At 44.2% G+C, this 11,647-nt stretch overlaps 1 protein-coding gene across 1 annotated transcript; it reads right to left on the bottom strand.

Annotated features, from left to right (window-relative positions):
- Positions 1 to 2,239: 2,239 nt before the first annotated feature.
- NDUFAB1 (NADH:ubiquinone oxidoreductase subunit AB1) lies at positions 2,240 to 7,535 on the bottom strand. The gene is made up of 5 exons (XM_065892693.1): positions 7,311 to 7,535; positions 5,218 to 5,340; positions 4,247 to 4,334; positions 3,194 to 3,293; positions 2,240 to 2,404 (listed from the first exon to the last, which is right to left on the bottom strand). Exons 1-4 carry the CDS (start codon positions 7,476 to 7,478, stop codon positions 3,202 to 3,204), a joined length of 471 nt encoding a protein of 156 aa, XP_065748765.1. The 5' UTR covers positions 7,479 to 7,535; the 3' UTR covers positions 2,240 to 2,404; positions 3,194 to 3,201.
- Between the last annotated feature and the right edge of the window lie 4,112 nt (positions 7,536 to 11,647).

The raw sequence follows: 11,647 nt of genomic DNA, 5'->3' as shown, positions 1-11,647 counted from the left end.
ATTTTCTCTTTATTTTGACAAATTTCAAACAGGATAGTTGACAGCAGTACAGTGAACGCCCATATACATGCATATATACCTGTCAGCTAGTCACCATTTGTTAAGTTTTGCTACTGTTTTTTTCCTGAACCATTTGAAAGTCAGCTGCAGACATCTTGATGCTTCAAGATGTATTAAATATGCATCTCCTGAGAATAAGGTTAGTTTACTACATAATACTGATTATATCTAAGAAATTTAACACTTGTTTTATCACCTATGTAGAGTTCAATTGTCCTCAAAATGTCTTTAAGTTTTTTTTCCCCAAACCTTTCAAGCTTCACATTTCCCATGAAGTTGATGTCTTTGGTCTCCTTTAATTTAGTTACCCTGTCCTCTTTGTCCCATATCATTGGGTTTTTTTTAAAGTCCCACCTTCTGGATTTGTTTCCTCACGGTCAGTTTTATCAGCACCAGAGGTGACATGTCCTCAGTTCATCACGGCAGGTATTGGTGATGCTGAATGCGAAGCATGTGGATTTTAACTGTGTCCCTTATTAGATGGTGAGCTGCCTGAGAGCAGAGACGATCTTTACCCTTGTGTACGGAGGCCCTGCCCCGGGGAGTGTGCCGCACATGGTGAGCACATCGTTGTTTCACTGGGTACATGAGTGCACTGGCTGTTTGGGAGACACAGAAGAGCGACGGGGCCACACACAGGTCATGACGGGCCTCCCAGCCATCCTCTCTCAAAGGGCCCTGCCTACAGCAGACACACTGATCCTCGACGATTAAAAACTATGCACACAATCCCATTTATTCTAATTCACGCACTTTGGAATGCTACATTTGGCCAGTTTGCTGCCTATGTATAGTGGCACACAGGTCTCTCAAAGAACTTTGCAGCAAGTTTTTAGACCAGAAAGGCCTCTGCTGTTGTTTGAACACCCAGATCTTTAATAGCATCATCAGTGAGTGATGTGTGTGATTCAGTGAGCTTTTTTTCCTCATTCTGGCTCCCTCGGGACTTAGAACAGCTATAGAATGATGTGAATGGGCTGTTTCAGTGCAGGTGTATGGTTAAGAGGTTAGCAAGCAGTCACTTCGGTGGCAGTACTGCTAGACTTCATGATCTTAGGCAGCAATAAACACAGCTGCAATTTTTGGTAAAATGTGCAGCTGCCATGGAGGTTAAAAAAATAGCGAGAAGGACATTTACCCCAGATGTTAAATTATGGTGCATTCCCAGCAAAGGAGTCTTGTGCAGCCTGTTTTGTTGCCTGTTGGACCTCTAGTGCCTAATAAGCACTCAAACTATTTGCTGAATAAATGCGGTTGTGAAAAAGAACGAGGCAGTGCCTTACGCTCCAATTTGGCAGCTTTCCAAGAATACCTTGTTAAGTATCAATATTAAAAAAAAATGCAGTATAACAATGAATGCTTCCTATTACTGAAAAAGGCCGGAAATACAGCTGCCTGACCTTGTCTATAGTAATTCTAGAGTGACACAGAAGGAACTGGCAACATTGGGTACCTCCAGGAAGGAGAAGCAGGTGGGAGTGTGGCCTGAACCCCAGACCGGACTGCAGAATCTTGCCATGTCATCCCTCAGCCACGAAGCTTCTCTGCCGGCTGAGGGTCACTCAGCCAGTCCCTCCACCTCTGTAACGCTACTTCCCACTTAACTACAAGACCTTGGTCTCCTCCCTCCTACAAACTAGAAGTTTCGGGAAAAGCAGAGAAGTATTTTATCATAGGTCTCTCAAGTTAAATCTCATCAAGAGCGAGGCAACTGCCTACATTAATTCCAAAGACCTACCGCAGTGCTAGGAATAAAAGGAGCACAAGTTAATACTTACTGATATATGACAAACAGACACAATGTCAAAGTAGTCTTCTAGGAGGAAAGAGAACCTTTTATCCTCCAAAATTACTAAATTCCATTAATTCAGAAATGGATCCTTAGGACAGGGATGAAAAATTAGTCCCACACGCTGGTGTCAGCTGATATATGGAATAATCAGTAAACTACTGGAGGCACAAATATATTTAAGGCAAAATGTTTTTTTATCACTAATTCATTCCTCATGCTGAAGGTGATGGGAGAGCAACTTGTTTCAAGTACCCTGCTGGAAAAGTCTTATTTTTGATATGCATGAATACCAATGACAAATCAGACAAATCTCTAAAAATGCCAAGCAATGTCAATATAAAGCAAGCACTTTAGAGACGTAATTAAAAAACTGAAGACAGAAAAATGTTGGTTTTATAGATGTATTTTCAACAGGCAAAAACACTAAAGACAATTTAAGTACAAGTCTAAACAGAATTACTCTGTCAAAGTCAGCAATGATGCAGAGATGCGTTCTTACTTCCAGACACTCGCCAGCATCTTCTGAGTCTTCTCTCAGTGAAGAAAAGGGGTCTGGCAAAAGACAAGTTCAGTGTTTCTCTCTGGTGCTACTGACTTTAAGTGATAATCTCTGAGGTGCTAAATCCAGGATGACTAAAGTTATAGACTCTAATAAAATGTTTTATTTTAAAAGTCTGATCACTTGATTATTCTACAGCCTAAAGAACAATAGCCAATATTTATCATGAGGCTTCTTTACATCAAGCATTGTATTAAGTGATTTACACACACTATTCAATTTTACCTTCACAGAAGCCCCAGGTAGGTCCTATCATTAGCCCCATTTTACATATGAGGAAACTGAGGCTTACAAAGGCTACGCAGCCTGCCCAAGACCACAGGCTTACAGAACGTTGCAGAGCTGAGAATAGACTCGGGTGTCTGACGCTAGAGTCCATCCTCTTACCCACAAGGCCTCTCCTGCCTAATTAAGAGCCAGGCCATCTCAGCTTCCTGGACAGTTACCCTTGGGTGGGTAACTGAGGGAGGCAGAGGTCTCTGCTTCTGGGTCGCCTTGCTCAGTTTTTTGTACGAGGCTGCTTTTACGAGGAGGGCTGACAATCAGTAAGAGAGTCCTGTCCAGGAGTGAACTGCTGTCAACACCTCTGGAGGAGAAAGATGATCACTAGGGCTGGCCTCCTTGGAGTGGCAGATAACCAGAAGGTGCCTGCATTTTATAACCAGTGAAAAATCTGTCAAGCACTTCCATTTTTCCATTTCTTCCCAAGTCTGTCTTTATTGAAGAACCACAGAGGGATTAATTCTATGGCAGAACATAATTCCATAAATCAAATTATTTACCTGATATTTTATTCATATACATCCTTCTTATCTGCAATGTAATCTACAATTTCTTGTGGGCACATTAACTTCTCCGCATCTATATCAGGAATTTCGAACCCTGAAAGTAAAATGTGCAACAATGCGTTAGTGTAGGAAATGCCAGTCCTTTAGAACTGAAAGTAGGTAACACTTCAGCAATACCCAGAAGTACATCAAAAAATTCCAGCAACCCTGAATCCCATTTAAGTTGTGAGCCTGTTATGTTTCCAGGCAACATTTTAGATATAGTTCACATATTAGAAAATTCCCCCATTTAAAGTGCAAAATTCAATGGTTTTTAGTATATACACAAGGTTGTGCACCATCACCATCATCTAATTCTAGAACATTTTCATTACCCCCAAAAGAAACCCTGTAGCCCTAACCAATGCCATCCCTCTAGTTAGCATACTCTCTGAGGAACTGTAAGTTCTGCTCTGTAGGAAGGCACAGAAATCCCTTGGCTTCCACTCAGGCAATTCACCCCCAAAATGGGCCGTGGAACCTTGTAAAGGTCTCATTTGCACAACTGACCGTCCCAGACAAGGGTAAGTTGGAGTGTGCATGGGAGGCACTGCAGGAAACCAAAGCATGTGTGCGTGTATGAGTCTGTGCACGCACACGCCCTATCCTTGGCACACCCAGCACTTCTCTAGACATTTAGGCCTAGCTCATCGGGGAGGTGGGGAGGAGGGAGACGGTGCACGGAGGTGTCATCAGCTTCTCCACAGGTGAGGCTATGCCCTCATCTTGGAGACCCACTTCAAGAATCTCCGTGCCACACTCCCCCAGGCCTCTTCCGGTCGCTCAGCCCTTGGTATTACACCGGGCACTCTGTGGACCTGCAATAAGTGCTCTCCAAGTAAGTGCACTGTCCCTAATAATCAGTTCCCCCGACAGTAAGCAGGAGTGGGGGAGGGGTGGGCACGACTGTTGCAAACCCCAATCAGGCTCCCACCATTCCTCTGCATTTAATCCACCGAAATCAAGAGCCACGACGGGCAGGTCCAAGACTCAGCCCGTGTGTGTTACCAAATTCGTCTTCCATGGCCATGATAATCTCCACTTGGTCCAAACTGTCTAAGCCCAGGTCTTTCATAAAATGGGAATTTACTGAGAGCTGCAAGAAAAGAAACACCAAACGCAAAATTCAGTCTGTGAGAGCGTTTGTTTCTCAAGATAACTGAATGGTGAAATATCAGTCATTATACAGAAGATTTTTTAATATAAAGAGGCCATATTTTAAACAGAAAGAGCCACAACTAACATTATACATTTAACGTGTGCCGACCCCCACTTGGCGTGCTTTGTATGTTAACTTATTCTACCTTATTTTGAAATGGTTAGCAATATATATAAAGCTGATGATGAATTCACTGTGTATATTTTATGATGATCTCTGATCACTGTTCTGAATGACATCTGAGAGTCTGGTTTCTCTTGCTGCCTTACCACTAAGACACCACACCTTAGAAGTGACATTCTGCTCCCTCAAGAATAGCACACAGTGTCTATTATCACCCTGTCTTTAATTTAGACCTCAAGATCACCAGGAAGAATTCTTCAAAAACCACATCAAAAACAAACTACCCTACCCACACCACAGATTCTGTTATTAAAGAAGGAATGCTTTAAGGTAGCACTGTGAGAAAAACTCCAAGAAGAGTTAAGTTAAAAAAGCAAGGTGCACAACAGTATTTACAGTGTACTGCCTGTTGTGGTTTTTAAAAGGTTGGGAGATATAGATCACTTCGTACATATAATACACATACATGTACTTGTATGTATGTGTGTGTGTGTGTGTATATATATATATATATATGCCCTTCCATATGCACTGAGAATCTCTGGAAAAATAAGAAGTCAGGTCAACTGGCACCTCCCAGAAGGAGAACTGGGTGCCTGGGGTGACTTTTTACTTAATGTCCTTTAAACCCTTTGGATTTTGTACCATGTGACTAAATACTCATTTAAAGAAAAAACATTTAAACCACATCAGTTACCTTTTCTGGGTCAATCTTGTCATAGAGTTTCAAGACGTAAAGAACACGGTCCTTGATGCTCTCTAATGTCAAAGGGGGTGCATCACTATACTGGCGGCACAGCGGTGTAACTCCACCTGGAACCTAGACCGAGGGAGGGAAGCACTGCTGTTGAGCCTGAAATGCCTCTAAGTAAAGGCATTGGCCTACAGATGTCTTTCACAAAGCTTTCATGGGGTTAGCAAACCCATCTCATCTGATTCTGTGGCCATTAGGACACACTGAGGCCTCATGCTGGGTAGTGTCAGAAGCCCTAGCAGTTCAAGAGCATAAAAATGGATCTCCTTTCCCCTAATAGCCAGGACCGGCCCCCTTCTTTCCTCTGTTCAGCCGTCAGGCTTTGGACATTGGTTCCGCTCAGTAACACTGCCACTAAAACCATCTAGGGCCTGCAGAAGAGCCTAAGGCTTCCCATGGCATCTTAAGCAGTGCACTGCCTCTGTAAGGCACTGCCACCTTTAATACCCAAGTCAAAATAACTCACGCCAAGAGCTGTCAGGGTGAACTGAAAGGCAGCTCACACTGAAAACCATACACTGGAAGGATCTAATTTGGCCCCAGCAGTAATTACACTGACTTTGGCCAAGACAAATGAAGCCAGTACCAACCCAAAGAAGAGGATGATGGAGCCTGACAGGCATACACTCCAATCTATTTTCCTTCCAATTGGGCATGCCTTGTTGCCACCAACTAAATAATGAGCCATTCTGATCTTTGCCATGATGGAGTAATATCTCAAATCTCTCTCCCGCTGCGGAGCACAGGCTCCGGACGCGCAGGCTCAGCAGCCATGGCTCACGGGCCCAGCCGCTCCGCGGCACGTGGGATCCTCCCGGACCGGGGCACGAACCCGTGTCTCCTGCATCGGCAGGCGGACTCTCAACCACTGCGCCACCAGGGAAGCCCCACACTGCTCTTTTAACTCAACTTCAAGGTGACACTTTTAACCTTTTGATTCATCGATAAGACAATGCCCCCTGAATGAATCCACTACACTGTCAGTAAATCTTGACACTGGCTGCATAAAAGAATCACTGGCAACTTTCAAAAACCGATGACCAAGCCCCACCTCTAGAGATTCTAACTGATTTGGCCAAGGCATCCTTAGTTTTTATTCTCATATCTTAGTCAAGATTGAAACCACAATTACATGAAGTCCTGGAGTTTGAAAAGGGAATTCTCAACTAAACCTTGGGAGTCTATCCTACTTTAAGACGACAGTTCTTAATCTTGAGGCGCTTCAGAATCACCTGGGGAACTTAAACAAAAAACATGGCAGTGCCTCATCCCAGAGGAGTAAATCAGATGCGGAGGGGGAGAGCCCACGAGGGATTTATTTTTCTTTCTCTTTCATGCTACCCAGGTGACTTGAATGTGCAGCCAGGGTTGAGAATCACTGACCTGAGGAGAGTTCAGTCTCGAAAAGGTTTCATCAGATAAAAAATAAAAACTAGATCCTACTTGTTTCCTATCCTTCCAAGAGACCCAGAAACAGACAAAAGGTGCCACAGGGAGCAATCCAGGGAGAGAACTGCTGTGACGAAGGCTGTAGGCCAGGGTGTCTTCCTCTCTGCACCCCGTCATTATTTTCTCCTAGGAAGCTATCACGGTATTTATCCTTATCACTACAATTAACGGCAATCAGTATTGTGAGAGCTTACCAAGCACCGCCCTCGGTACTTTACCTGTATGATCTCCTCTAAACCTCGCTGAAACTCCACAAGGTAGAAACTAGTATCCCATTTTTACGGTTCAGACTGAGGCTTAGCGAGATTACAAGGCTTTTCCAAAGTTCCGGGGTCAGCTTTCGAACCCAAGGGTGTTTGACTGGAAGGTCTGTGCTGTTGCCCGTAATCGCTAGGTCACCCGGGTCCCGTTAGGGATCAACCAAGCACCTTTAGGCAGTGGGACGGAGAGCGAGCAGGCGTCCCCGGGTCACCCCCGCCAACAGCAGCCCCAGTAGCTGCGGCCCAGCTGCCTGGCCCGTCCCCACCACCCCGAGCGGGCCCGACGCCTGACCCCAGCCAAGCCCCCCCAAAGTCACCGCGAATCACCTGCGTGAGCACCGAGGCCGGATGCGGAGCCCAAGGCCTCGCTCTGGCCCCCGCGGGGAACAGGGTAGTGCAGAGTGACCGGGCCGCCGCCAGCGTGGGGAGCCGGGGCAGCGGCGCGACGGCGGCGGGCAGTCGGCGGACACAGACGCAAAGGACACGAGCCGCCATGGCTACGCCGACCCAGGAGGCACTGCGCGGCGCCCTCCGGTCCGGTATCCTCCTGAGCTCCGCACAGGCGACGCACAGAGAGGCACTGTCGCGAGCCGCCCGCGGTAGCGGCCCCTGGCGGCTCCTGGCTGCACTGCGCCCTCAGGGCGCGCGCTGTCCTGCCCTCCAGGTCCGGAGGCGAATGGCTGCTAGAGCCAGAGCTAAGAGGGCGAAGACGTTCTTTCCCTAAACATTATAATCACTGACGCAGCAAGAAAGGAACTTATTTTTGTTTATTCTCTGAAAGTTCTGAAATACATTTATTTAAAAGTTTTGATGCCGGGAATTCCCTGGCGGTCCAGTGCTTAGGGCTCCGCGCTCTCACTGCCGAGGGCCAGGGTTCGATCCCTTGTCGGTAAATTAAGTCCCGTAAGCCGCGGGACACGGCCAAAAGAAAGAAAAGTTTTGATGCCGCGATTCTTCCATAGAAGAATTAAAATTAATTTAAATTAAAATTATTAATTAAATTTATTTAATAGGTCAAAACTCAGTATAAAATAAGAATGCGAAAATATGAGTTGATGTAAATATATAACTAAGACTAATAAATGTGGGAATTACAATAAAAGCAATATACATATTTTAAAACTTGACAATATAAATAATATAGCTCCCAAAATTGGTAAGTGGGAGAAAGTTTAAGCGTGCTAATTCATTCATATTTCTCGGCAGTGAAATCCAAACATATAGAACAATGGCTCCAAACTCTGAATACTGCCTGGATGAACAATTCAACAATGCCTTCAGTTTTACTTCAGTTTCTTTTTACTTTTGTTAAATTCAAGTAAAATAAAAGGTAGTGCCTTTAATTTAAAATAGAATGCCTACTATGATCCTACTGTTGTAATTTCTATTTATGTATTCATTAAAATATCCAGAATCTGTTATGTGCTAGTTGTTGAGGCTACAGCAGTGAGCAAGCCAGACTGGGCAGTCTATTTTCAGATTTTACATTCTAGTGGGAAAATGTACAATAAACAAACAAAAAAAATACAACCCCCTACCCCCCCACGGGAAAAAAAAACCCTCCAGGAAGTAATGATAAGTACAATAATGGACAATAAAACAGGGAAGGGGATAATGAGAGCTATGGGAGCCATGTCATTTTAGCCAGGGTGGTCTCTGAAGGCCTCTCTTTGGCAGTGATACTTGAGCCAAGACTTTCATCAATCAGGGGGTTGGAAAAGAAACCCCCCGGAATCACCCTGCTGTTGGTGATGCCAACCAGAGTCTCTATGGCCGTGTTAGCAGTCCACCCCAGGCTTCTGCTGCAGGCTGATTTAATCACCACCACTTCACTGCTTATTAAGCAATTGGAAGAGCAATTGTATCACCTCTTTGGAATGGTCAGTGAATAAATGGCCAAGCTTCACCTCAAGTAGCAGCCTTCCATTTCTGCAGAAAACTGGTGCCAAAAATCTGACTGGAGTCGAAGGATTAGGGCCGATAAGATCTGCTTAAGTCACCAGTGACACAAAAGCCTCTGATTACACCTTCCTGGCCATGCCCTGTGGCAGACCCATGGGCCAGATCTATGATGGTCGCAGAAGGAGCACTCAGGAAGAGCTTGATAGCCTACCAAGTTCATGTTTGGAACCCTCTCTTCCCATAACCTCTCTGTATTTCTGGATAACATTTAATTCTTTTGGTCAAACATAATAAATCACCTCTTTTAAAATGACATATTTTGGGAGAGCTACTTTTCCCTTCAGCAAACACATAAAGAGAAAATGTCAACCTAGATGGGCTGTAGGGGAAAAGGTTCATTATTAAGATTGAGATCAAGTCCTTAGCAGCTGGGGAAGATTTACGGGAGAGCGCTGGTGCTTTTCAGTAGCACTCCCATCAAAGGATGTGTAAGCATAAACTATGTCAGCTTCTTGCACACATCACCCCACCAGCCCACCAGTCATCCCTCCCTCCTCCCAGCGCATTTGCACTACTGTCACATCCCTTCCTGTTCCCCTGGGACCTTGTACCACCAGTCCTCTCTTCTACCCTACATCTTCAGCCTCTCCTTTGCTTCTGGCTCTTTCCCTTGAGCCCATAAACATGCCAAAGTTTCTCCTAGCCTAAAAACAAGGCCAGAGACCTCCTCCAGTAGCCTTTGATGTATCTATAATATCACCATTCCTCCTTCCTTTCATAGTCAACCTTCTTGAAGGAATAATCTGCTCTTTCGGTCTTTAATACCCCACTTCCTATTCACTTTTTTAAAATTAATTTTTATTGGAGTATAGTTGGTTTACAATGTTATTAGTTTCTGCTGTACAGTAAAGTGAATCAGTTTAGATTCTTTTCCCAAATAGGTCATTACTAGGGATTGAGTAGAGTTCCCTGTGCTATACAGTAGGTCCCCATTAGTTATCTATTTAGTATATAGCAGTGTATATAGGTCAATCCTAATCTCCCAATTTATCCCTCCCCGCCTCCTTTCCCCCTTGGTAGCCGTAAGTTTGTTTTCTACATCTATGACTCTATTTCTGTTTTGTAAGTAATTTGTCCTATTCACCCTTTAATCCACTGAAATCTAGATTTACTTGACCTCCCACCCCCAGCACTAAAACTTTTCATAAACCTCACCACTGCATCTTAATTTAAGTCCAATAGACACAACTTCTCTGGCCATTCCTTTCCTGCCTTCTTCATGGCTTTATTTCCTCCGTTCATCATTTAAACATTGATTCTGGGGGTCTGTCCTTGACCCATTCTTGACTTTAAACATACAAGTTTTCAGAATTGATTCACTCCAGAGGTCTTAATTGCTACCTGCATCCAACCTGGCCTCTTCTCTGAGCTTCACAGTCCCAGATCCAATTGCCTATTGCCAGATGATCTGTAAGCACTCAGATCAGTTCTTTCCCCCTTGTGTGTTCCTTATTTCAATTGCTGACACCATCACCCCAGTAAGACAGAAACTGAAGACTCCTTCACCTGCTGCCTAATCTTGCATTCACTTAGTCCTCCTGCTTCTTTCCCCCCCTCCTAAATCTCTCTCCGATTCAGCTATTTCATTCCCACTGCCCCTGCCACAGGTCAGGCCCTTCTGGGCGTCTCCCTGCCTCTACTCTTGGCCTCCATAAATCCATCATTCACTGTGGCTACAGTGGGACCTTATCGCCTCACTCCTCAAACCCTTCAACAGCCCCTTCACCTGCAGCATAAAGTCCAGGTTTGTTAACATGCCTCTCAAGCTCCCTGGCTACCTTTCTAGCTTCCTGAGTCCATTCCCCATGGCATAATCATCTGGTAACACTGAGTTGTTTGTAGTTCACACCATACTGTCCTTGCTGCCTGGAATATCCTTCACTTCTGCTCTGACCTCCTCACCTTGCAAGACTCAGCTAAGTTGTCATTCTTCATGAAGCTTTTCTTGAACCCCGTGTTGTGCTTGCCCATTTGAGCTTCCACAGCCGAACTCTGAACACACCCTTTCAATTTAAAACACAGTATTTAAATTAAATCACTAACCTGTGCACTTCTGAGGGGTGGGGGCCTCACGGCAATCATTTTCACACCTACTATGTCAAGTACGTACTCAGTGTTTGTTCTACTGTTACTAACTTAGATCTACTCAGTTTTCTTACCTCTTAAAATCAAGATAACATGTTTCCCAGGGTTCCTGAGTAAATTAAATCTTTGTGAAAATCCATCTATTACCTATGATGTGCTTGCAAATTATTAACTCATTTGAGGTTAGAGACAGTGAGAAAAGAATTAGTATAGGAGAGAAAATTAAATCTTTTATTCAAATGTATTAAAAGGTAGTAACGAAGTTAGCGAAACCCACTACAGTAATAGCATAAAAAGGTATCTTTAAAAGAGAAGTAATGGTGCAAATAGTTACCTTATATAGATCATGAATACATACTCTTAATATACTCAAGAAAGCTAGGCAAATAAATATTTATAGATTGGGATGAAGTTTCCAATGATACCACCAGATTAGGACTTTAACAATTGCCGTCTCTCAAACCACTTAGGCAAAGGTGAAGATGATGTACTCAGTAAAGCTGTGTTGTTGACTCTAAGTGACTTGTGAAAATGCAGGCACTGGTATCAAGGGTGCATGTGAGAATGAAAAAGCACAACAGCATTTCTAAATTAGCTTTTCAATAGGCAGATATGTG

Source organism: Phocoena phocoena, chromosome 15 (assembly GCF_963924675.1).
Source record: "Phocoena phocoena chromosome 15, mPhoPho1.1, whole genome shotgun sequence".
Taxonomy (NCBI): Eukaryota; Metazoa; Chordata; class Mammalia; order Artiodactyla; family Phocoenidae; genus Phocoena; species Phocoena phocoena.
The sequence above is the reverse complement of the archived record's forward strand: the minus strand, read 5'-3'. Positions and strand labels throughout refer to the sequence as shown.